This window comes from Pleurodeles waltl, chromosome 5 (assembly GCF_031143425.1).
Source record: "Pleurodeles waltl isolate 20211129_DDA chromosome 5, aPleWal1.hap1.20221129, whole genome shotgun sequence".
Lineage (NCBI taxonomy): Eukaryota > Metazoa > Chordata > Amphibia > Caudata > Salamandridae > Pleurodeles > Pleurodeles waltl.
Window position 1 is genome coordinate 538,186,233 of NC_090444.1, and position 27,107 is coordinate 538,213,339.

Below are 27,107 nucleotides of genomic sequence, written 5' to 3' on the forward strand. Positions count from 1 at the left end.
AATTCACATATTTTTTCCAGATTCCTTTGTTTCCCAACTTGCAGTTGAAGGATACGAATACTGGAAGAACACTACTGATGTAAAAAGTGTATGGGGAACACAAGATTGGCAAACTCAGGGTAGGAAAGCTTTATATAGAGCGTGCCTTATTACTGTTCAAATGATCTTTTTAAATGACAATTCAACAGACATCCTGTCTAGGGTTAGCAAAAATAAAGGAGATTAATGCGCCCAATATCCCCACACCAGTGAAATTCACCAATTGGCAATCTTTCCTAAACGCCGCGAGGAAGAATTAGATGGAAAGGTTCAGGGTGGTATCTATAATTCTTCACTTTCCAGTCCCAGCGGGTGGTTATTGTGGCCAGTAGACACAAACAGGTGTCAGACACGTTTTGTTAATTCCTCAGGGGGTTTCCAGATTAGCCGGCCAGACCCTCGCTTTGCCTTGGGTCAACACTTGAGTATAGTTACTACATTCAGTGTAAGTAAACTGTACCAAAAATGGTTACAGACTAACACCTTAGCAGCAATTAAAGTACATCTTAATACGCCATCTGAAGACATACGCTTACAAGATTTCTTGTTAGGTCCCAGAAAGACACGCTCTAAAAGAATAATCTATGCCATATACAATGAGATTTGGAAGCTTTCGCAGATGGAACCAGATGTGTGTTTAAGGTAGATAGATAAGGAAAATTTGGAAAAGGCTTTAGATGTTGTCGATTATGGCATGAACACTCTGTCCAATAGGATATACTCCCTTAATAACACAGTGTCATCTGCGATAGACATCATTTAGAATGACATGTCCTTTTTACACAATGGACAAAGTCAACTGCGTTCCATCATGCAGTTAGCTTGGAAACTACAATTCTGAAAAATGGCCATGTTCCATGGAAATACATTAACAGTAGTGACGGATTTGGTGCTCTTAATTTATCGAGGCAACAACAGACAATGGTTAAAAGAGAAGCAAGTTTCACCATGCTTCATATAGAAAAGTTGCCTTTCACGGTTGCAGAAAGTCCTTCGACAGTATAGCTCATACATGGCATTATAAATCTGCCCATTTCCACCTTTCGCTTTTTTAAATGTTTGAAACATCTTGCTGTGGGCAGATACCAGCGGCTAGGCGATAGCTATAGTACAGAAGAGAAAGAACTGTCCTTTGAATATCAATGGATTCAGGCTAGCCTGGCTGATGAAGGGTGATACCCTGAAACTGGTCCCAGGATGCTTGTTCGGACTGGACTATTCCCATGAGGAACAGGGTCAAGACTGATTTGCATATGGCTGGGTCCAAACTGGGGTGGCATGGTGAGCAAAAGAACGATGGATTAAACTCAGATCTGTGACTGGGGGTGAGTGTTTGCATTGCTCAGCACTCCGTCCATCATCCTTTTGTGTTGCTTTGACTATAAATGTCTGAATGGCGAAACGGAGGTCTTTCTCAGTGGAATCGAATGTGAGACTACTGTTAGTCATTCAATGATCTGCAAACAGGTGTCCCTTCGTGGCATTTGCAATGCGGGGATCGCAAACTTGGCCTGTTTTCTGAAGGGTACTCCCATCCTTTCGATTCATACAGCATTTCATTTACTTTTGAATGGAAGTTATGTGATGCTGAATGAACAAAGCTGTTGCGGTATGAGACCAGAAACTGCCTATGCAATTTCAAACTCTAAGATTGTAATGTGTTGCAGACATGTTTTATTACCCCCAACACAAGAGATAAGGGTAGCAGAAATGTGGCCTCACATTGATACTACAAATGTAAATTATGACAAGCTGAGCAGACTAAAGTTGCTACTGTTCCAGAAACAAGTTGCATTGACATCGGCTAGAGTGACGTATGCTCTCCAGGTAGCAAGATCATCAGCCAAGATACAATCCCTATCAAATACTAACTTCCCCAAGCTGGAATCCAGAATATTCAATGCTTCAAGCACTACAGGGATTGTGCACTCCTTTAAGGCTGTTGGGTCTGGATTCGTGTCCATCTTTCAGACTGTCTTCGGAGTCATTCCTGTAGCCATCCATTCACTCTTTTCAAGTGTGTTTGGCTGCTTTCCTGTGCCTTTGGCATTGATCAGCATAATACTGCTGCTGTTGTTCCTGATACGGATTGGTTGTGCCTTCCCAGCTAAGCGGAGTGATGGAGCTACTACCACCAGCCCAGCTGCGCCATGATCGCATGGTACAGTTCGTGCTCTGCTGCCGGAAGAATTGGAGCATGATTGGTCACTGTCATTCCATCCAATTTTATGGTGTGGGCAACCAGTCTTTAATTGCACCTGGTGCCTCTTCAAACATCTACCTTTGTGTGCCTTGCTGTTCTGCCAGTGCCTCCTGTGGACCAAGAACTGCTGATGTTCTCGATGAGGGTTAATTCACGGTCGTGCCCCATGAGGCTGATTCGTGAGGCCACTTACAAGCCGCCCTTGGTAGACTTTCAGCATTTTGGATGGTGTTGCCCTTGTGGGTGATCCTGCGCCTGAGGCTGCTGCGCGCTACTGCTCTGTGGATCTGTCTGTCAATCCGGTCATCGATCTGACAATGTGGTCTCTTTCCTGAGTGTCCTTCCTTTCGATGGCTTCGAAGACATTCTTCAAGATCATGACTACTGTTAAATTAATTTGACCATTGACTTATTCTAAAGTTTCAGAGTTTTGCCAACATTGCCTTTAACTTTGGCCTGCTGTGCTTGTCATGGTCAATTTTCGTCTCTTTTAGCTATTTTTAACAAGCTTTAAATTAGATTTTAGTTATATTTTAATATGATTTTAGCTTGTTTAGTCCAGAGCATTTTAGCTTGGGTTCATTCACCTTCCCTGGCGTCATCATTATGGGACATACTTGTTCCGTCAATGGGGAGGGTGTAGTGGATCCAATTTGGTGTTATTGGGAATCAGGAGATAGCTTAGCCTTCTGGCTTGCAGACCTGTGCCCAGTCACCTAGTGACTTTTAACCTACTTAGCCTGTTCTGTTTTAGCACATTTATTTAATTATTTCTTCCATGGTGGCTGCTATGTTTACAGTTAAGAAGATGTTTTGATTTCACGTTATTAGTGCCACTCTGTGAAGGTGTCACTATCACCGTCAAAGACAAGTGATATACATATGTATTCACATCATGTCCCTCTTACACTTACGTGGGTCAGGAACATAATGTACTTTGGAAAGAATTGTTTATGTAATGCCACCCCAAGCATGCATTATTATCTATTGTTTGGGAACATACCCGAGCCAGGGGTCCTACAAGATCTGATTAAATAGACAAATCTGACGAGGTTATCAGAGGGATTCCTACCAAATGCCATCAACACTATTCATGCTACATGTTGCCTTGATGCAGACCCAGCCTTCGTGTCCCCACGGAGTCTGATCTAGAGACCTCATTCCAAGGTAACAAGGGTTTGGTGCTCTTCTCATGGACATGGTACTGGCAGATTAGGTTTAACACACCTAGCTCTCTTCAGGTTAGAGATTAGGTTCACCATGCTAGGGAATTATGGCCTATTTCACATCTCATGTTATTGCAAGATGGTGGGGATGTCTTTATATTCATGAGTCGTTTTTACAATTCTGTTTCTTGCGTTGTTCATTGTCCTAATCATTGCAGCCCATGCAATTTACAGTCTATTAGTCTTGTTAATAAAACCTATTGAAAACCTTACTGCATCTCCTTCATTGCCTGTGTGTGACTGAGACTTGTTACTCATGTGAGAAAAAGGTAATCTCCGTTTAACCACGACTCCCCTAAGATGCTACACTCTTGAGTCCATGCGTAAAGGCTGCCACAAATCTCCTTCTACTGTTTGGCTTTGTGGAGAGGTACTGCTTCTGAGCCGGGAGAGTTGGGCCGACAGTTACGACTTGTTGTAGGATTGGCCTAATCATCTACAAACAAAAGTGCTGTCATCCCTAGACCAGCAGTCTTGCCTAGAGCAAGAGTCAAACTATGACACAAGTACAACTGACCAAATAATTTCCAATCTGACCTATGAACATCTCATAGTGGCATTACTGAAGTTTCAATGCTTATTGCTTGCGGCCACAGCTCCAACTTTGGCGTCACTCAGCCCACTGCACATGGTACTAAACTGTCAGCCACAAGGTAGCATATACAGATTACCACCTTTCTGATGTGAGTCGTACTGCCCATCTGTGTCACTCTCCTTCATCTCTTCTCATCTTTTTGTATGTTTGTGTGTTTACTATGTCTGAGGGATTTGCAAAGGCAAACACCATTTGAAATTATCAGTGTACTATTGTCTTCTTCTTTTACAGTACTTTTGTTCCACACACCACCCAGCATAAAGCATGTTACTTTGACATTGTATTGGTTGTAAAAGGGTTTCTATTTCTCCGTTTTTTCTGATTGGGATCTTCACATGTAGGTCTGGTGATTGATTCTGAAACAGATTCTTTGGGGCTGTCTCTAGGTAACCCTATATGTCTGGATGACACAGCTGAACGTCCTTAGTGTGATAGTGAAAGAGTTGAGAAAGAAGGCAACTGAAAGGAAGACCAGGAAGGAGCTGTTTATCCAAGTTTCCGAAATAGCCTTTATTCCTGAAGCCTCATGGTACATTTTGATATAAAACCCTACCCACAACTCCTCCCATTTTAGCAATGATAATGGGGCAAAATGCTGCACTTTTTAACTTGATTTGGTAGAGCCTAACCCATAAGTATATGAGGTAGTGTGCATAGGACCCTGTAATAACAGGAGTGCAGCTTAAGTATCATTACTCTACATTAAGCACATTTCATTGAAGATTACCCCAAGACACTTCAGAAGAGGCAGCAGGTAGTGGGAGTTTGAATTAACACAGTAGCTTCCTTTGAGAAACGTAAAGTATAAAAAGGTAAGGTCTTAAAAGTACCAAACCAAAGCAAGATTCTCACTTGTCCTTTGGAATACTGATTAATTGTGAAATGTTTCTAGAATTATTATGGAAGTGAAGAGATCCCAGGGTCTGGTGAAGCGTTTTCTCTTGGTAGGATGGCACTTTATAATAAACTTCAATTCAAGGTGTGAACTTGAAACCAGACAAAGTAACAGAAAATTAATTTTGTTTTGGAATTTAAGTAACCTCTTTGGGGGTCTATTGTTGGCTGCAGGGAATGTATAGTTTAATTTAAACTGACTAATTGTTTTGGAGCCTAACTTACCCTTAATTAAAACAAAATAGTTTGTTGTAAAGTTACAGCAGGACCACCAAATAGTTTTGTGGCTCAGATGTGAAACATTTCAGCAGGGCCGAAGCAACGCTCAGCATTTCGTTAACCATGCAAAATAGGCTGGTTAATTCACTTAAAATTTGTAATTGGTATTTCCTTAGAGCTGAACAGCCTGACATCTGTCAGTATTATCGGGCCTGGTAATAGGCAGCTGTAAATTGTGCTGAGAAAGTTACTTATAAGGGCGAATGTTGTTTGCTAAAGGATAGGAAATGCAGGTTAGATTTGTATTAACCAACCCGAAGTCATGACATCCTAAATTTAAGACAACAGTAATCTACTTTGTGCATAGTGGTCCACTTAAGATATAAACAGTGTGCTATACATCCAAGCTAGGGTGTGGACATTGGTTTCTGAGACCTATTTATGTGATGTGTGGTATTATTTCTATTTTACACACTGCAGATGGACAATGAGAGAAAGTGGTGATACTATACTTAGCCATTTATGTTAGTTTCATTAGACGTACTTAAAGTGTATTTTAACTCTTCACAATTTAACATGGTATTCACTGGTGGTAAAACACTTAATCATTCAAACTGCGAAGAATGCAGGTTGATAAAGCCTTGTGAGACCAAGACAGCAAGGATCCGTCTCGTTTTACTATCATTGCACTTTGAAATGGCAAAAGGTTCAAACAGCAGTGTGTTCCCATGAACTACTGAGTGATTGCAAACTTGCTTCTTATAGTCATTATATAGATGCTCTGGAATATGGGCGCTATTTTTTTGCATAGATAGCAAAATAATGGTTTGGTACCATTCAAGAATTTTATATCCATCACTGTTTTGACATTTCATTTAGCACCTGGCAATACTGAGAGTAAGGTACCTGAGCTGACATCCCTCAGCATTTTATCAATTTTTATTTATCACACATTCTATTGTGTGCACCAAGCCATGTGACCAACAAGAGTGCCAACCGAACAGCGGAAGAGGAACAGGGAACATTATTTGTCGATCGTCAAGTGTAGTTTGAAAAACTTTGGGGTTTCAACCCTTTATAAAGGGTTACACAGCTGTACTGAGTTTGTATTATTTTTGGACCCTGAACTTTGTTTTCATTTTATATCCTGAATTGAAAGTTTTAAATTTAACAACATGTATAGTACCACATTATTGTTTGAAAGAATGTGCATTTAATTGCAAATGTGCCATTATCGACCCTGCCTCAAACTCCCCAGAATAATTATGTTGCCTATATGGCCCTGTGATGCATGACAGGCTCCTCTTATGTGTTTTAGAACATGTTTTGTGCACAACATTCTCAATGAAATACATGTATTGGCACTCACTGTCTTGCACATTCAACAATCTGTTCAGGAGCACAAAAGGGTCGAACTCCCCAAAATAAGGGTACTGCTGATAATGAACAGTGTGTCAGTACGGCCCTGTGATGCAGGAAAGGTTGCTTTTCTGTTTTTTAGAACATGTTTTGTATACACCATTCTCAATAAAATACGTATATTAGTACTCACCGTCTTGCACATTCAACAATATGTTCGGGAGCAGAAAAGGATTTCTGAAGAGCTCTTTTTTCTGGTCCATATTCTTTTACCATCTGTTGGATGCCTTGGATAATCTGCTGTGTGTGCTTCACCCCCAATTTGATGGCGTGGCAGAAGTCCTGCTGCAGCACGTTTTCTGCCCCAGCTTCTATCATGACTAGGAAAAAAGAAAGCATAATTTCAGACATAGACAGTTCTGCTTTAATACTAAGCTTTATTTGTAAAGGAGTCACTTGTTCTGGAACGTTACTGAGGTGCTAAACAAAAGAAATGGTGTATTTAGAGAACAAACATTTTCATTAGATGCTAAAATTGCAGGTGGTCAAACACCCTTAGAAATGACAAGCAGACACCTGCAGCCTGAGATCTAAAGATCAACTTTTGTGACCCTGCACAAGTGTGAGATAACATCTAACTTGCTTGATCGAATCAGAGAAAATGAGATGGAGTATTATCAATTTATGTTGAAAAGTGGAAACATGGGGCAATGAAACTGAACACCCCAAGTAAAACGAATAATGCCACAAATCTAAGTCTTAATAGCTGCTGCTAGTCACGCAGGATCAACAAAGTCAAATGCCCAGCAAAGGAACTGCATAAAGAACTTCGTACTCCAGACCGCAGCTGTCAATCTCCACATTCACAAGACTGCTGCAATAAACTGCCACCCCATTATCTAAACAAAGCAGACATACAGGGTTCTTGCATAACAACCAGGAGCAACAACTGCTTTCCTGTTATACAGTGAAAAACAACCAATGCAGGCATTCAATCTTCATCTATATCAGCTTTCCAGAAAATTACAACCTCAGAGTGTGAAGACCTAGGAAAAGCTAGTAGCTCCATCCAAGCCTTCCACTTATTTTCAGAAAGATCCTTCAGCCAACATCAGCATTTATCCCAGTCAGAAATATTATCATGAACGCCTTAAATAGGAACTTTCTCAGAGATATTAAAGAAGGCATACACATACCTACTACTTAAGAAGAATAACCTGGACCCTCAGGACCCCAGCAGCAACACACCAATTTCCAATATACCTTTCCTTAGCAAATGTAAGGAAAGATCAGTATTTTGACCGATCTCAGAATTCATAGAAAAAAAAAAAAAACATTGTCAGTCTGGCAAACAGGATTGTGTCCAGAGAGACAGACTAAATTTGCCCTAGTCACAATGTGGGATGATTAAAAAACATAGTTGACAAAAATGGTGTAGCTGCGTTCCTACTTCTGGACCTGTCAGCAGCTTCTGACAAGAGTACACACCATGACACATTACGTCTTCGGTGAAAGAAGTCGGGATAGATGGAATCACTTTCAACTGAATTTTCTCTTATCTAAACAACAGATCATACCAGATTCACACCCCACCTTTCTCTTTAAGTCCTTACTTCATAAACCACACTGTTTACAAGGATCTACCATCTCACCTCTACTTTTTAACATATGCATAAACTTTCTACTAAATGTTATCAACCGCTTCAAACTCACTGACAACAACTATGAATACAATACATAGACAATTCTCAAACTGGAAAATCCTAAGGATATAAGAACATCTAAACACCTGTCTCATAGCTATATCTCAATGAGTGGCATGGAGTAACTTCAAGCTGAATGCTTCAAAAACTGAAACAGTGATCCGTGGTGAATGGAAAAATTATGACCCTTTCTCTTTCTGGACAGATTAACTGGTACCTCCTCTGAACATAGCAACAATTATGAAAAATCTCAGACTCTGACTCTGCACTTTCCATGATTATTCAAGTGGACAATTTATCCCAATCAACTTTTTACACTATATGAACATCTTTCCTCATTTTGGCTTTCCCAAAAAAGTTACAGCATCATTCTTTCTCTCTACACTTGACTAGGCAAATGGACTATACCACGGCTACAAAAAATCCCAAATTCAGCAGCAATATAATGTCTATGTGTAAATATACAAACCCACATCTACAGTCTTGAACTCTCTATGCTGACCCCAAAGATCCTCTTTCAAACTACTGTGCATCACACAGAGAGCTATCAATAGCAAATAACCAAAGTTAATTCACTCAAAATCACCAACTACTCCCAACACAGGACTGAGACTGAGCTTAGCAATTCCTATTTGCAGGGAGGAAACCACTGGTGGCACTACTTTCTCCAGTCAAGCTGCAAAACTATGGAATTTCTTAACTTCAAAAATCAAACCTCTAAAAATCACTTAGAGTGCAGAAGAATGGTTAAGACCTGGTTATTCCCAATGTGATCCAAAGCACCCACGTTTTCCCTTTGTATCTACAGGCAGATCATATCCTTTATGGCCCTCTACAATCAAGGGAGTACTAAGTCAGCTGAATCACTTTACAAGCAACCCTAATACAAGGAGTAACCATATCCCTGCAGAAACATATCACCTATGCATATATCTCAAACAAATGCATAATTGAAAGATCAGTGTGAAGCACAGGTACTGTCTACTTCTTAAAATTGCGCCAGACAAACCTAAACAACCGGCTATCAGGACGTACCACATAACTCAGCAACCCATATTTAAACCCTTCACTGCCAGGCCTTGTCCCCCTCAAGTGCCAGGCCTTTTTTGGCTATTTGGGACAGATTGTGCTTAGGCCCTTATAATTTTTTGTCCACATAAGCTACCCATGCCAAATTTGCGTCCTTTTTTCCAACATCCTAGGGATTCTAGAGGTACCCAGAGTTTGTGGGTTCCTCTGGAGGAGACCAAGAAATGTGCCCAAATACAGTGAAAATTTTGTTTAAAAAAAAAAAGGAAATAAGGGCTGCAGAAGAATGCTTGTGTTTTTTCCCCTGAAAATTGCATCAACAAAGGGTTTGCGGTTCTCAAATCACCATCTTCTCAGCTTTCAGGAACAGGCAGACTTGAATAAAAAATAATAATAATAATTCAACACAATTTTGGCATTTTACTTGGACATACCCCATTTTGACAATTGTTTGTGTGCTTTTAGCCTCCTTCAAGTTAGTGACAGAAATGGGTGTAAAACCAGTGCTCGATCTCGGACAGCTAAACATTTCTGAAAAGTAGACAAAATTCTGAGTTCAGCAAGGGGTCATTTGTGTAGATCCTACAAGGTTTTCCTATAGAAAATAACAGCTGAAATAAAAGAAATATTGAAATTTAGGTAAAAAACAGCAATTTGTCTCCACACTTAAACTTTTCCTTCGATGTCCGATTTTCAAAAGCAATATAGCGTTACGTCTGCTGGACTCTTCGGGTTGCGGGGATATATAGGGCTTGTATGTTCATCAAGAACCCTAGGTACCCAGAGCCAATAAATGAATTGCACCTTGCAATGGGTTTTCATTATATACCGGGTATACCACAATTCATTTGGTGAAATATAAAACTAGACACCCGAGGAAGTCCAGGGAGGTATGACTTGCGTGGATGCCCCAGTGTTTTCTTGCAAAAAATACCCAGCAAACCTCAAATTTAGCCTAAAAAAAAAGAAAAATCACATTTTCCCCACAGTTGTGTGGGATCACCGCACCGGGACCATCTTCCTACCGCCCAACGTTCCCCTCAGTCTCCCGGTAAAAATGATACCTCACTTGTGTAGGTGGGCCAAGTGCCTCTGGCAGGCAAGAGCCAGAAACATGTCAAAAATGAGGGGGAACCAAAGCAAGTCCAAAAGGGCAGTTTGCAAAAAACGTTTTTAGGCTGACAAGTGAGGCAGAATTTTTTTCGGTATAGATGAGACAATGCTGGGTGGTTGGAATTTTGTGGATTCCTGCAGATTCCGGAAGGTTTAATCACACAAATGTGGGAAAAATGTGGGATTTCAAGCAACGCTGAAGGTTTGCAGGGCACTGTGGGTAAGAAAATGGTGCGGGTGCATGTGAAGCACACCACCCTGGACTGACCCAGATGTTTAGTTTTCTGATGTATCTAGGTCTTGTAGATTTTTCTACATGGCAGCGTCCCAAAGTCCAAAAGGTGCAGCCCTCACCGTTCCAAGTGGGACGATTTTGAGATTTAGCCTAGCTCTCATGGCCTAAATGTGAAACCAAAACCCAAAATAATCAAATGTCCTCTACCTTGCCGTGGGATAAGATGTTTTAGAGTGTGGGGGGGGGGGGGGGGGGAGAGCTGAAAGACTGTTACTCCATACTGGTTGGTAGCCACCACCCCACTATTTTTTTTTTTTTTTTTAATTCCCTGGCATCCAGTAGGCTTTCTGTCCCCCCCTCCCCCCCGGGGAGTGGAACGGGGGTAATTGCCCCATCGGCCAACCTGTGGGCAGAACAACTTTGTCCCCATCTATTTGGGGTGGGGGAATGCCCATACCCCCACCCTCTTTTTAAAAAAAAAAAAAGTCTTCCCTGGACCCTAGCGGGCTTTATGCCCCCCTTGGGGGCAGATGGGCCTTACAAACATAGGCCGATCTGCCCCCAGGGGGGACAGAAATGGACAACAGTAATATGCCCCCATGGGGAGTGACCCTTGCCCATGGGGCTGCCCCCCCCCCCAAACAAAACACACATTCACAAGCGTGTGCACACACACAAATTCCTGGTGCATATGTGGTTTCTGCCCCCCCGGGGGCAAATTGGCCTAATAGAAAAAGGCCAATCTGCCCCCAGGTGGGGGGCAGAAGTGGCCTAAAATAAAATTGCTCCACAGGGGAGTGACCCTTGCCCAAGGGGCTCCCCCCAAACAAAACACACACACAAAAACACACACACACACACAGACACACACATACAAATAAATCCCTGGTGCATAAGTGGTTTCTGCCCCTTCCCCCCGGGGGCAGATCGGCCTAATAGAAATAGGCCAATCTGCCCCCTAAGGGGGCAGAAATTGCCCCACAGGGTAGCGACCCTTGTCCAAGGTGTCGCTGCCGATTAGTAAACAACAACAAAAAATTTTTAAATCCCTGGTGGCTAGTGGTTTCTGCCACCTCCTTGGGACACATTGAAAAATAGGGGAAAAATAAAATAAAAAATTCCCCCCTCAGGGGAGCGAACCTAAGGGGCCAAAATGAAAAATAAAAAAATCCCTGGTGCCCAGGGGCAGATTGTCCTAAAAAAAATATAAGCCGATCTGCCCCTAAGGGGGCAGAAATGTGCAAAAAATTATTTGCCCCCAGGGGAGCGACCCTTACCCTTGGGGGCAGATCGGCCTAATTAAAATAGCCTAAATTAAATTTGCTCCCCCCCCCGCCAGGGGAGCGTCCCTTGCTTCAAGAAGGCGCTCCCCTTGCGTGAAACTGACAAAAAAAAATAAAAAAATCAATCCCTGGTGTCTAGTGGTTTCTGACCCGCCGCCCCCTCCCCCCCCCGAGAAGTACTGACCAACATACCTAGGTAATTTATTTCCCAACACACATCAAGAACTATACTGCAAGCTCCTAGACTCAGGGTTATGGGTTCCACATCCTGCTTTTTGAGCATATTCCCCAGGCGCCACACTGGATCTGGAGATTTTTTCACAGCAGTGCTCCCGCAAACTTCTACATGGCGTTGTGCAATGCCCTGCTGGCTCCACCATGCCTCTGAAGTGACGAATATTAGCACTACCCTTTTCGACACTCTTTCCTTCAGACGGAGAGATGGAACACTTGTTGGCGACAGTGTACTGAATACTAAGTTGAGTCCTTTTTAGATGTTAAAAAAGAGGTCATTCAGAAGAATGGGGGAGGTGGAAGAGCGGGGGGAATCTGTAATTAGAGTAGGATAGAGTATCACCTGAAAGAGCATTACCCAAGGTAACATGCTCTGCTGATTGATATGATAACCATATATTCCTCATCTCAGAATAGATACCAAAGTATTATGTTCCCAAGTTAGAGGGTCTGTGGAGTGGGCTCAGAACAAAAAGTATTGCAGACTGAGCGGGGAAAATGTCCGTACTGCCAGACCTGGCTGCCAAGTGCTTAGTGACATATGTACTGATGCCCACATCACAGCCTCGCAGACGGCAAGGACAGGCATTACATTTGCCAATGCAATGGCAGCAGCCATAGCCTTGGAGGTATGGGCCCTTACATATTTTAGAGGCTGTTTTTTCACCAGTGCATAGCAGATCTTAATGCAGAGGATTATCCACTTCAAGAAGGTTCTCTTCTGCACAGTGTTCCCTTTTCTTTGCTCCAGAGCACTTCACTCAATGGTCCATGGTACAATCAACGTAAAAGCTTAAAGCACTTTTGGGGTCTACTTAATGGAGCCTTTACTCCGGTTTTAAAAGGTGAGGCGTAGCAAAGAGTGTTGGTAGAGTAATAGTTCGCCCAAAGTGGAAGGGAGTCGCAACTTTTAGCAAAATGTCTGCCCGAGATCTCAGCACCAAATTGTCTGGGAGCAGTGGTGAAGGGTGGTTGCATTGAAAGTGCTAGTAGTTCATTTGTGCAGCAAGCTAAATTAATCATAATGAGGAAGATGGCCTTCAGGGTCAGGAGGCACAGTGAGCAGCTATACATCGGCTTAAGGGGCATACATAGAGCGTAATAATATTCATCACAACTGATGATTTGAACAAGGATGCCAAAAGGGCTGATAAATAACCTTTTGTAGTGCTGAATACAAGGCCATTCTGCGCTAAAGACAAAAAAACTAAAAGACATTTGACAGCTTTACCTGTAACGGGTCAGTGTTGAGAACACCACACCAGTTAGCAAATTTGTTCCAGCACACAGCATAGATTGAATTGTGGAAGGGTGCTTGGCGGCAAGGATCATATCCACCACTTCAGGTGGGAAATCAAACAGAGTTTATTGCCGCAGCTCAACCTCTATGCATGTAGCTGTAGATTCACATGGAGGTCCTTGCAAAGTGGTAGTCCAATTGGAGGATAGATACCCAGGATATTCCTCTGACCCAATATGGAACCACTAAGATGACTTGGGCTTGGTTGTTCATCTTTTTCTGAACTCAGTGCTAGAGAGATAAAGGCAGGTAGGCATACAAGACTCCTTTGTTCCATCTCAACGAGTGTTCTTGAGGACACACCAGGATGCAAAAACTGTTGACACTATGCATTCTCAAAGGTGGCAAAAAGATCTAGCCAGGGTTCTTCCCACTACTGGAAGTCACCCTGTGCTACCTCTGGATGCAGACACTACTTATGATATGCCAGATGACATCTCTTCAGTTTGCACACTTGAATATTCAAGGACACTGCTAGGTGATTTGCCATCAGAACATCCTCCAGCACTCCAATCACATCCAGAGATGGAAAGCATCCTGACACAGGACCTAGGACTTGATTCTGCCCCATTTGTTGCAGTTCCATATGGTGGTGGTGTTGTTTGTGAGAATCTGTACCATCCTTCCCCTCGATGGATGGCAGGGAGGCCTTTAGGTCCAGAGGAAACCAAGTGCATAACAATAATGCCTACTGCCCACCATAAACTGGAGGGACTACCTGTAAAAATGCCAAATGGAATGCAGAACTAGATCGCCTAGTAAGCATAGCCTTCCTTCCATATCATGCAGCTCGTTTTCCAGCCAGTGCCCCATAACCAGGACCAGAACACCCACATCTCTGTAGGTTCCTTAAAGAGCCCAGAAGTGGAAGGAAGCATAGGCTACCAAATACATTGCTGGGTATTTTGTAGGAGTACTAGCTCACACCCCTGAGAGCAGCAGGCAACAGTTCCAGATGCCTGGCCAGAACGGGCAGTGAAGACATGGTAGATGCCTAATACCGTGGAATCTTTGTGGGGAGTGAGGGAAAAGAACTGTGTTTTGAGGAGACTAACAACAGCAACTGGCTAAGTCCAAAAAGAGCTCCCTGAAGTTGTACATAATATGACTCTTCAAGAAATTCTTGCATGTGCATACCATTGTGGCTTTGCATTAAGCTTTTATTTTAAGTAACTGAACACCTTTGCTGAGAGCAATAATGAATGAATGACATAGTTCATGTTTCCTCATGGGATTCCCATATGTATTGCCGTGGAAGTGAAGCAGCGCAGCCATTTGGGGACATCAACAAAAAGTATATAGCAGTTTTCATGTGCCTGGTGTCTTTCCTTGTGCAAAGCCATACATTTAAGGAATGCAAAAGTAGAAAAAGCAGAGAGGAAGAATGTATGACACTGCACACAAGTCATTGATTTCTTGGATTCTTTTTTACAGTTTTCAAACCTTTCCTGGATTGAAATGATTGTCTTTGATTTCCAAGCAGTTTTATCATAGTTATTTTTAATAGCCATCCTACTGAATCAAAGGCTTCCATAATTTAGGATCATATCTGTGAGAAAGTAGCCTCTTTCTAGCCTTGTTACCCCCACTTTTGGCCTGTTTGTGAGTGTATGTCAGGGTGTTTTCACTGTCTCACTGGGATCCTGCTAGCCAGGGCCCAGTGCTCATAGTGAAAACCCCATGTTTTCAGTATGTTTGTTATGTGTCACTGGGACCCTGCTAGTCAGGACCCCAGTGCTCATAAGTTTGTGGCCTATATGTGTGTGTTCCCTGTGTAGTGCCTAACTGTCTCACTGAGGCTCTGCTAACCAGAACCTCAGTGGTTATGCTCTCTCATTTATTTCAAATTGTCACTAACAGGCTAGTGACCAATTTTACCAATTTACATTGGCTTACTGGAACACCCTTATAATTCCCTAGTATATGGTACTGAGGTACCCAGGGTATTGGGGTTCCAGGAGATCCCTATGGCTGCAGCATTTCTTTTGCCACCCATAGGGAGCTCTGACAATTCTTACACAGGCCTGCCACTGCAGCCTGAGTGAAATAACGTCCACGTTATTTCACAGCCTTTTTACACTGCACTTAAGTAACTTATAAGTCACCTATATGTCTAACCTTTACCTGGTAAAGGTTAGGTGCAAAGTTACTTAGTGTGAGGGCACCATGGCACTAGCCAAGGTGCCCCCACATTGTTCAGAGAGAATTCCTTGAACTTTGTGAGTGCGGGGACACCATTACACGCGTGCACTACATATAGGTCACTACCTATATGTAGCTTCACAATGGTAACTCCGAATATGGCCATGTAACATGTCTATGATCATGGAATTGCCCCCTCTATGCCATCCTGGCATAGTTGGCACAATCCCATGATCCCAGTGGTCTGTAGCACAGACCCTGGTACTGCCAAACTGCCCTTCCTGGGGTTTCACTGCAGCTGCTGCTGCTGCCAACCCCTCAGACAGGCATCTGCCTTCCTGGAGTCCAGCCAGGCCTGGCCCAGGATGGCAGAACAAAGGACTTCCTCTGAGAGAGGGTGTTACACCCTCTCCCTTTGGAAAATGGTGTGAAGGCAGGGGAGGAGTAGCCTCCCCCAGCCTCTGGAAATGCTTTGTTGGGCACAGAGGTGCCCAATTCTGCATAAGCCAGTCTACACCGGTTCAGGGGACCCCTTAGCCCTGCTCTGGCGCGAAACTGGACAAAGGAAAGGGGAGTGACCACTCCCCTGACCTGCACCTCCCCTGGGAGGTGTCCAGAGCTCCTCCAGTGTGCTCCAGACCTCTGCCATCTTGGAAACAGAGGTGCTGCTGGCACACTGGACTGCTCTGAGTGGCCAGTGCCACCAGGTGACGTCAGAGACTCCTTCTGATAGGCTCCTTCAGGTGTTAGTAGCCTATCCTCTCTCCTAGGTAGCCAAACCCTCTTTTCTGGCTATTTAGGGTCTCTGTCTCTGGGGAAACTTTAGATAACGAATGCAAGAGCTCATCCGAGTTCCTCTGCATCTCTCTCTTCACCTTCTGCCAAGGAATCGACTGCTGACCGCGCTGGAAGCCTGCAAACCTGCAACATAGTAGCAAAGACGACTACTGCAACTCTGTAACGCTGATCCTGCCGCCTTCTCGACTGTTTTCCTGCTTGTGCATGCTGTGGGGGTAGTCTGCCTCCTCTCTGCACCAGAAGCTCCGAAGAAATCTCCCGTGGGTCGATGGAATCTTCCCCCTGCAACCGCAGGCACCAAAAAGCTGCATTACCGGTCCCTTGGGTCTCCTCTCAGCACGACGAGCGAGGTCCCTCGAATCCAGCGACTCTGTCCAAGTGACCCCCACAGTCCAGTGACTCTTCAGTCCAAGTTTGGTGGAGGTAAGTCCTTGCCTCGCCTCACCTCACCTCACTGGGCTGCATTGCTGGGAACCGCGACTTTTGCAGCTACTCCGGCCCCTGTGCACTTCCGGCGGAAATCCTTTGTGCACAGCCAAGCCTGGGTCCACGGCACTCTAACCTGCATTGCACGACTTTCTAAGTTGGTCTCCGGCGACGTGGGACTCCTTTGTGCAACTTCGGCGAGCACCGTTTCACGCATCCTCGTAGTGCCTGTTTCTGGCACTTCTCCGGGTGCTACCGGCTTCAGAGAGGGCTCCTTGTCTTGCTCGACGTCCCCTCTCTCTGCTGGTCCAATTTGCGACCTCCTGGTCCCTCCTGGGCCTCAGCAGCGTCCAAAAACGCTAACCGCACGATTTGCAGCTAGCAAGGCTTGTTGGCGTTCTTTCGGCGGGAAAACACTTCTGCACGACTCTCCACGGCGCGAGGGATCCGTCCACCAAAGGGGAAGTCTCTAGCCCTTTTCGTTCCTGCAGAAACCTCAGCTTCTTCTGTCCAGTAGAAGCTTCTTTGCACCCGCAGCTGGCATTTCCTGGGCATCTGCCCATCTCCGACTTGCTTGTGACTTTTGGACTTGGTCCCCTTGTTCCACAGGTACCCTAGATTGGAAATCCACAGTTGTTGCATTGTTGGTTTGTGTCTTTCCTGCATTATTCCTCTAACATGACTTCTTTGTCCTTAGGGGAACTTTAGTGCACTTTGCACTCACTTTTCAGGGTCTTGGGGAGGGTTATTTTTCTAACTCTCACTATTTTCTAATAGTCCCAGCGACCCTCTACAAGATCACATAGGTTTGGGGTCCATTCGTGGTTCGCATTCCACTTTTGGAGTATATGGTTTGTGTTGCCCCTATCCCTATGTTTCCCCATTGCATCCTATTGTAACTATACATTGTTTGCACTGTTTTCTAAGACTATACTGCATATTTTTGCTATTGTGTATATATATCTTGTGTATATTTCCTATCCTCTCACTGAGGGTACACTCTAAGATACTTTGGCATATTGTCATAAAAATAAAGTACCTTTATTTTTAGTATAACTGTGTATTGTGTTTTCTTATGATATTGTGCATATGACACTAGGTGGTACTGTAGTAGCTTCACACGTCTCCTAGTTCAGCCTAAGCTGCTCTGCTAAGCTACCATTATCTATCAGCCTAAGCTGCTAGACACCCTATACACTAATAAGGGATAACTGGGCCTGGTGCAAGGTGCAAGTACCCCTTGGTACTCACTACAAGCCAGTCCAGCCTCCTACATTGGTTGTGCAGCGGTGGGATAAGTGCTTTGAGACTACTTACCACTCTTGTCATTGTACTTTTCATAAGAGAAAAATATACAAAACAAGCTCAGTGTATATACACATTGCCAAAAAGTTTTGCATTTCCTCTTTTCACTCTTTTCTAAGTGCTGAAAAGTACTCCTAACTTTCTAAAAAGTTCTAAAAAGTTTAAAAAGTTTTTTTCTCTGTCTTTCTAAAAGCTCTGACAAACTTTTTATCTTTTACTATCACTTTAACTCTCTCTAAAAATGTCTGGCACAGGCCAAAATGTTGATCTGTCCAAACTTGCATATGATCACCTTAGCTGGAAAGGAGCAAGGAGTCTCTGCATAGAGAGAGGTTTGAGTGTAGGGAAGAATCCTTCCTTGGAACTGTTAATTAACATGCTTAGAGTACAGGATAAGGCCATAAGTGCCCCATCTGTTGAAAAAGTAGCTAATGGTTCTCAATCTGATCCAGGGACTCCCCCAGGAAAAGATTCAGGAAAGAAACTTCCTAGCCTGCCCATTACTAGACAGTCTAGCATAGTTGGTAATGATGATGAGCCACACCATATAAATAGTGTTGGCTCACATCATAGCAAAAGCATTTACTCACACCACAGTGGTACTGATGTTTCTGTTAGCCAAGCTGTTAGGGTGTCCTCTGTAAGGGACAGGTCCCCTTCTGTCCATTCTCACCATACTTCTGTTTCAAGGCATGTCCCTCCCACCCACCCTGATGACAGATTGTTAGAAAGGGAGCTCAACAGATTGAGAGTGGAACAAACCAGACTGAAGCTCAAGAAGCAACAGCTGGATTTGGATAGACAGACTTTAGAAGTAGAGAAGGAGAGACAGAAACTGGGTTTAGAAACCCATGGTGGCAGCAGCAGTATTCCCCATAGTCATCCTGCAAAAGAGCATGATTCCAGGAATCTGCATAAGATAGTTCCCCCTTATAAGGAGGGGGATGACATTAACAAGTGGTTTGCTGCACTTGAGAGGGCCTGTGCTGTACAGGATGTCCCTCAAAGGCAGTGGGCTGCTATCCTATGGCTATCATTTAGTGGAAAAGGTAGGGATAGGCTCCTTACTGTAAAAGAAAATGAAGCTAATGATTACAAAGTTCTTAAGAATGCACTCCTGGATGGTTATGGCTTAACCACTGAACAATACAGGATAAAGTTCAGAGAGACCAAAAAGGAGTCTTCACAAGACTGGGTTGATTTCATTGACCATTCAGTGAAGGCCTTGGAGGGGTGGTTACATGGCAGTAAAGTTACTGATTATGAAAGCCTGTATAACACAATCCTGAGAGAGCATATACTTAATAATTGTGTGTCTGATTTGTTGCACCAGTACCTGGTAGACTCTGATCTGACCTCTCCCCAAGAATTGGGAAAGAAGGCAGACAAATGGGTCAGAACAAGGGTGAACAGAAAAGTTCATACAGTGGGTGACAAAGATGGCAATAAGAAGAAAGATGGTGAAAAATCTCAAGATAAGCATGGGGATAAGGGTAAAACCAAAGATCCCACTTCAAATCTTAAACACTCTTCAGAGGGTGGGGATAAAACTAATTCTTCCTCTTCTTCTCAACCTGCACACATTAAAAAGCCTTGGTGCTTTGTGTGTAAAAATAGAGGCCAAAGGCCAGGGGATAAGTCCTGTCCAGGTAAACCCCCTGAGCCTACCACCACTAATACATCAAGCTCTAGTGCCCCTAGCAGTAGTGGTACTAGTGGTGGGACTGCTGGCAACAGTCAAGTTAAGGGTGTAGTTGGGTTCACTTATGGGTCCATCATAGAAACTGGGGTAGTCAGTCCCAAGACAGTTTCTGTCACACCTAGTGGCATTGGCCTTGCCACACTGGCTGCTTGTCTCCTTACAATGGATAAGTACAGGCAGACAGTTTCAATAAATGGTGTTGAGGCCTTGGCCTACAGGGACACAGGTGCCAGTATCACTTTGGTGACTGAAAACCTAGTGCACCCTGATCAACACATCATAGGACAACAATATAAGATTATTGATGTCCATAACTCCACTAAGTTTCTTCCCTTAGCTATAATTCAGTTTAGTTGGGGTGGAGTTACTGGCCCTAAGCAGGTGGTGGTATCACCTAGCTTACCTGTAGATTGTCTCTTAGGTAATGACCTAGAGGCCTCAGGTTGGGCTGATGTAGAGTTTTATGCCCATGCAGCCATGCTGGGCATCCCTGAGGAATTGTTCCCTCTCACTTCTACTGAAATGAAAAAACAAAGGAGAGAAGGCCTGAAAACTCAGGATCCCTCTCCATCAACAGGTAAAAATGGTATCACAGTATCCCCTAACCACCCTACCATTCAGGATACCATTCCTGTGGTGGGAGAAACCTCTCCTGGGGTGGCACCTGTTCCAAGGGAAACATCAGCTGGCAAAGCTGTACTCCCTGAGGTAGAAGTACCTCTATGTGGGATAACTAACATTGGTGAGAAAAAGAGCACCATTTTAGTTAACATGGAGCATCCCTCCAACCCTCCCAGAGAAACTCTAGTGCAGAAACTCTGCACTGCCTCACAACACTTAGGACAGCATCCCTGCCCTAGTGTGGAGCTCATAGGACAGCATCCCTGCCCTGCTCCAACCCAAGAGAAACAGCATCCCTGTTCTCTCTTCCAGCCATATGGACAAAGTTTTTGCCCAGCTATGGCTTTTCTGAGACAGCATCCCTGTCTGGCATTTCCATCACTACAAATAGGTTCAGTGGACAATTCCCACTGCTCTAAACTAAAACTTACTGATAGAAACTCTGAAAATACATCTTCACATTGTTGCTTAGCTAAAAAACTTCAAACAGGGTGTTTACATCCCCACAGGGAAGTAACCATATAGTGGATGATAAAGGGAGTAACCAGTCTATTGCAGAGCTACTCTCTACTTATCACCACTTAGACAATAAAGTCTCAACTGGCCAAGGTTAGCCTTATTGTCCTTCGTTTGGGGGGGGGGGGGGGGGGTTGTGTGAGAAAGTAGCCTCTTTCTAGCCTTGTTACCCCCACTTTTGGCCTGTTTGTGAGTGTATGTCAGGGTGTTTTCACTGTCTCACTGGGATCCTGCTAGCCAGGGCCCAGTGCTCATAGTGAAAACCCCATGTTTTCAGTATGTTTGTTATGTGTCACTGGGACCCTGCTAGTCAGGACCCCAGTGCTCATAAGTTTGTGGCCTATATGTGTGTGTTCCCTGTGTAGTGCCTAACTGTCTCACTGAGGCTCTGCTAACCAGAACCTCAGTGGTTATGCTCTCTCATTTATTTCAAATTGTCACTAACAGGCTAGTGACCAATTTTACCAATTTACATTGGCTTACTGGAACACCCTTATAATTCCCTAGTATATGGTACTGAGGTACCCAGGGTATTGGGGTTCCAGGAGATCCCTATGGGCTGCAGCATTTCTTTTGCCACCCATAGGGAGCTCTGACAATTCTTACACAGGCCTGCCACTGCAGCCTGAGTGAAATAACGTCCACGTTATTTCACAGCCATTTTACAATGCACTTAAGTAACTTATAAGTCACCTATATGTCTAACCTTTACCTGGTAAAGGTTAGGTGCAAAGTTACTTAGTGTGAGGGCACCCTGGCACTAGCCAAGGTGCCCCCACATTGTTCAGAGAGAATTCCTTGAACTTTGTGAGTGCGGGGACACCATTACACGCGTGCACTACATATAGGTCACTACCTATATGTAGCTTCACAATGGTAACTCCGAATATGGCCATGTACCATGTCTATGATCATGGAATTGCCCCCTCTATGCCATCCTGGCATAGTTGGCACAATCCCATGATCCCAGTGGTCTGTAGCACAGACCCTGGTACTGCCAAACTGCCCTTCCTGGGGTTTCACTGCAGCTGCTGCTGCTGCCAACCCCTCAGACAGGCATCTGCCCTCCTGGGGTCCAGCCAGGCCTGGCCCACGATGGCAGAACAAAGGACTTCCTCTGAGAGAGGGTGTTACACCCTCTCCCTTTGGAAAATGGTGTGAAGGCAGGGGAGGAGTAGCCTCCCCCAGCCTCTGGAAATGCTTTGTTGGGCACAGAGGTGCCCAATTCTGCATAAGCCAGTCTACACCGGTTCAGGGGACCCCTTAGCCCTGCTCTGGCGCGAAACTGGACAAAGGAAAGGGGAGTGACCACTCCCCTGACCTGCACCTCCCCTGGGAGGTGTCCAGAGCTCCTCCAGTGTGCTCCAGACCTCTGCCATCTTGGAAACAGAGGTGCTGCTGGCACACTGGACTGCTCTGAGTGGCCAGTGCCACCAGGTGACGTCAGAGACTCCTTCTGATAGGCTCCTTCAGGTGTTAGTAGCCTATCCTCTCTCCTAGGTAGCCAAACCCTCTTTTCTGGCTATTTAGGGTCTCTGTCTCTGGGGAAACTTTAGATAACGAATGCAAGAGCTCATCCGAGTTCCTCTGCATCTCTCTCTTCACCTTCTGCCAAGGAATCGACTGCTGACCGCGCTGGAAGCCTGCAAACCTGCAACATAGTAGCAAAGACGACTACTGCAACTCTGTAACGCTGATCCTGCCGCCTTCTCGACTGTTTTCCTGCTTGTGCATGCTGTGGGGGTAGTCTGCCTCCTCTCTGCACCAGAAGCTCCGAAGAAATCTCCCGTGGGTCAACGGAATCTTCCCCCTGCAACCGCAGGCACCAAAAAGCTGCATTACCGGTCCCTTGGGTCTCCTCTCAGCACGACGAGCGAGGTCCCTCGAATCCAGCGACTCTGTCCAAGTGACCCCCACAGTCCAGTGACTCTTCAGTCCAAGTTTGGTGGAGGTAAGTCCTTGCCTCACCTCACTGGGCTGCATTGCTGGGAACTGCGACTTTTGCAGCTACTCCGGCCCCTGTGCACTTCCGGCGGAAATCCTTTGTGCACAGCCAAGCCTGGGTCCACGGCATTCTAACCTGCATTGCACGACTTTCTAAGTTGGTCTCCGGCGACGTGGGACTCCTTTGTGCAACTTCGGCGAGCACCGTTTCACGCATCCTCGTAGTGCCTGTTTCTGGCACTTCTCCGGGTGCTACCGGCTTCAGAGAGGGCTCCTTGTCTTGCTCGACGTCCCCTCTCTCTGCTGGTCCAATTTGCGACCTCCTGGGCCTCAGCAGCGTCCAAAAACGCTAACCGCACGATTTGCAGCTAGCAAGGCTTGTTGGCGTTCTTTCGGCGGGAAAACACTTCTGCACGACTCTCCACGGCGAGAGGGATCCGTCCACCAAAGGGGAAGTCTCTAGCCCTTTTCGTTCCTGCAGAAACCTCAGCTTCTTCTGTCCAGTAGAAGCTTCTTTGCACCCGCAGCTGGCATTTCCTGGGCATCTGCCCATCTCCGACTTGCTTGTGACTTTTGGACTTGGTCCCCTTGTTCCACAGGTACCCTAGATTGGAAATCCACAGTTGTTGCATTGTTGGTTTGTGTCTTTCCTGCATTATTCCTCTAACACAACTTCTTTGTCCTTAGGGGAACTTTAGTGCACTTTGCACTCACTTTTCAGGGTCTTGGGGAGGGTTATTTTTCTAACTCTCACTATTTTCTAATAGTCCCAGCGACCCTCTACAAGATCACATAGGTTTGGGGTCCATTCGTGGTTCGCATTCCACTTTTGGAGTATATGGTTTGTGTTGCCCCTATCCCTATGTTTCCCCATTGCATCCTATTGTAACTATACATTGTTTGCACTGTTTTCTAAGACTATACTGCATATTTTTGCTATTGTGTATATATATATCTTGTGTATATTTCCTATCCTCTCACTGAGGGTACACTCTAAGATACTTTGGCATATTGTCATAAAAATAAAGTACCTTTATTTTTAGTATAACTGTGTATTGTGTTTTCTTATGATATTGTGCATATGACACTAGGTGGTACTGTAGTAGCTTCACACGTCTCCTAGTTCAGCCTAAGCTGCTCTGCTAAGCTACCATTATCTATCAGCCTAAGCTGCTAGACACCCTATACACTAATAAGGGATAACTGGGCCTGGTGCAAGGTGCAAGTACCCCTTGGTACTCACTACAAGCCAGTCCAGCCTCCTACAATATCACAGAATGTGACCCCATAAGGTCATGTCTTTGGAATGTTAATTTTCCACGATCCCGTATGTTGCATACTTTAGCTTATGAAATGCAAGCCTTCTCTGCTGGTAACCACTGAAGTGCTAAGCACACATATGGGCATATGAAGAGATGCCAGAACATGGGTGTGGGTGGATAGTCTCTCCCCTTCTAATTTTCATAAGGTCTCTATATTCACTGCCAATTCTCCTTCCCAGGTACATGGATGAATGCATGTTTATGGATAAAAATATGAGCGAGGAAGAATGGGTGAACTTGGAGGGACATTAGTGTGAATGAATAAATGCAGGTTGATGGACATATGGGTGAGTGTGAGTGAATTTGTGAATACAGGAGTGTGGGTGAATGGAAGCTGATGAAGGGATGATGGGGTTGATGGCAGAAATGACTGAATAATCAGTGCTGAACTTTTGAAGTTGGCCCATGTACAGTCACTTTCAGCATAGTCACTATTAAAAATGGATCTCATCCATATATCGACTGAAGGTGGAGTTGGGTGTGGATATTTAATAGTAGTAATTTTTATTCATATACACCACTTCTGCTACTTCTAAGCGTTGTAAATAACATGTTACTATTACCAACTAATGGTACTCAATTCACCCACCCTTGGGAGGATGGACATTTGAATGAATTGACGTTAAGAGACCCTACTGAGTTCATTGAAAGGGTCCTAAGCATCCTACAAGATTATTGTGAAGTTGCGGGTTTCAAAGTAAAACTGGGGAAATCAGACTTATTGAGCATGGCTTTAAACCAGGAGACAATTACCCAAATCTCTAACATCTCATGCTTCTGTTAAGTTATACAGAAAATTAAGCATGTGGGCACTTGCATCGACACAACTCCTAAAAAGTATCCCATATACCATATGAGAAATGTTATGGCCATTAAACCCTTCGGTACGGCAGACGGCTTGGACCTGTCTTCCATCTCAGTGGGTGTGTGAGGAGGACGGTTGCCTTCCGGCCCTAGCACACACCAATAGGGGAAGCGCTGGCACTCCCCCCCCCCACCCGGGGGACCTCCCGCAACATGCCCCCAAACTAGAGATGGTAGTAGAATCACTTCTGTTGCCAACCCTGACCTCTTCCCCAGCAATTTGATGACGTCAGCATGCACAGCGACGTCATCAAAACATGCCCTGGACACGCTAGCAGCCTTTTGTATCCAGCACGCCGATGAGGAAGTTTTATCTCTGGGGAGGGATCAGGGAGGGCAAAGAGGCACCAGGGGAAAGGAAAGTGTTTTTCCTTTTCCCTTGTGTCTCTCTGCCGTGCATTCCTGCTGCAAGATCACAGGTTGGGCCGCGACCTAACAGTAATAATGCACCTACCAGCCACCAGGGATTTTCCTTTGTTTTGGGAAGCGGCCCCTTGGGCAAGGGTTGTTCCCCATTAATGTTGGCAATATTTTGGCTATCTCCCCACCCCCCACTCTCTCCTGGGGCGAACCGGCCATATTTTTAGTACAATCTGCCCCCTGGGAAAGAGGGTAGAATTTCACTAGACATCAGGGATTAAGTTATTTGCACGTCGGGTGGCTCACCATTCTTCGGACAATATTTGGTCCATTTTCTGCTCTCCCTGGGGGCAGATCAGCCATATTTTTAGACCCATCTGCCCCCAAGCGGAGCAGAAAATATCTAGACACCAGGGATTAAGTTATTTACATGTCTGGGACTGGCCCCTTGGGCAAGGGTCGCTCCTCAGTAATAGGGCAATATTTTGGCCGTTTCCTGCCCCCCAGCGGGCAGATCGCACATATTTTGTAGGCCCATCTGCCCCCATGGGGGTAGCGGTGGGGGGAGGTGGGGCAGAAAACCAGTAGACACACTAGGGATCAAGTTATTTACAACATCATGGAGCGACCCCTTGGGCAAGGGCTGCTCCCCATTATTAGGGAAGTTTGTTGGCCATTTTCTGCCTCCCCCTGGGAGCGGATCAGTCATTTTTTTTTTTTTAGCTCTGTTTGCCCCCAAGAGGGAGGTGGAAAACCACTAGACACCAGGAGGGAGGAAGGGAAGGAGGGAAGGAGGGAAGGAGGGAAGGAGAGAGGGATATGGGAGCGAGGGAGAGAGAGAGGGAGAGGAGGGCGGAGAGGGAGTGAGGGAGAGTGTGTGATTGATGGTGTGTTTGAATTGGGGATTTTACTGGCAGTGTGTGTGGACTGGATTCTGGCTGGTGATTAGTGTGGCTGGCATTTGAGTGGTAGTGTATGTGAAGTGGTGTCTGGCTGGTGTGAGGGTCACTCCCCTCTAGGATGTAAATTTCTTGACTTTGCTTTGGGCCCTCCTTGGGGGCCGATTGGATGTTTGTGATGCTGATCTGCCCTCAAGTTCAGACTTCAGTGTATTATGAATGTTATCCGCTTTATTTCTTACCATCATTTGCATTTGTGATCTTAATGTTTTATTTCTCCTTTTTATTCTAGTGCAAAGTTTTTGATTTCCTTGGTGAGTTATCCTGCTTGCCGTTTCAGCACTGGTAGACCATCAGTTTGTGTAGTTGCATATGCCTAGTAAGAAAGCGTTTCGTACTGGTTACTTCAAATGAGTATCACTGCCCAGCATGAATGTGTTTTTTAAATGAAATAATAATTGGAGCATATTTAGCTTCTGTTTTATTGTGTCAAATTATCTTTGGATTTGTACAAGAAGTGTATTATGTTGTCTTGTGTGTAGTTTCCTTTGGTTTCTCCTTTCTAGTGGGATATCTTTGGTGCTTGCTGTGTCTGTGCAGAGTAGGTGCAGTTGATCCTCAGTCTAGCGGTCTCTGGCAAGTGAGTGGTATCATTTTTGAATGAATAGATCTTTGAGTGATCTATATTGACTGACTTTTCGTTCCAGATTACAATATGCCAATAGTTTTACTTTCTGTTAGATAAAACCAGTTTATTACTTACTTTACAGTGTGTT

At 44.7% G+C, this 27,107-nt stretch overlaps 1 protein-coding gene across 1 annotated transcript in view; it reads right to left on the reverse strand.

Annotated features, from left to right (window-relative positions):
* PNPT1 (polyribonucleotide nucleotidyltransferase 1) overlaps nucleotides 1-27,107 on the reverse strand; it is a 357,765-nt gene that overhangs the window by 221,287 nt on the left and 109,371 nt on the right. Inside the window, exon 9 of the mRNA XM_069234364.1 lies at nucleotides 6,729-6,915. Within this exon, the coding sequence (XP_069090465.1) occupies nucleotides 6,729-6,915 (187 nt within the window). The remainder of the gene's footprint in view (nucleotides 1-6,728; nucleotides 6,916-27,107) is intronic.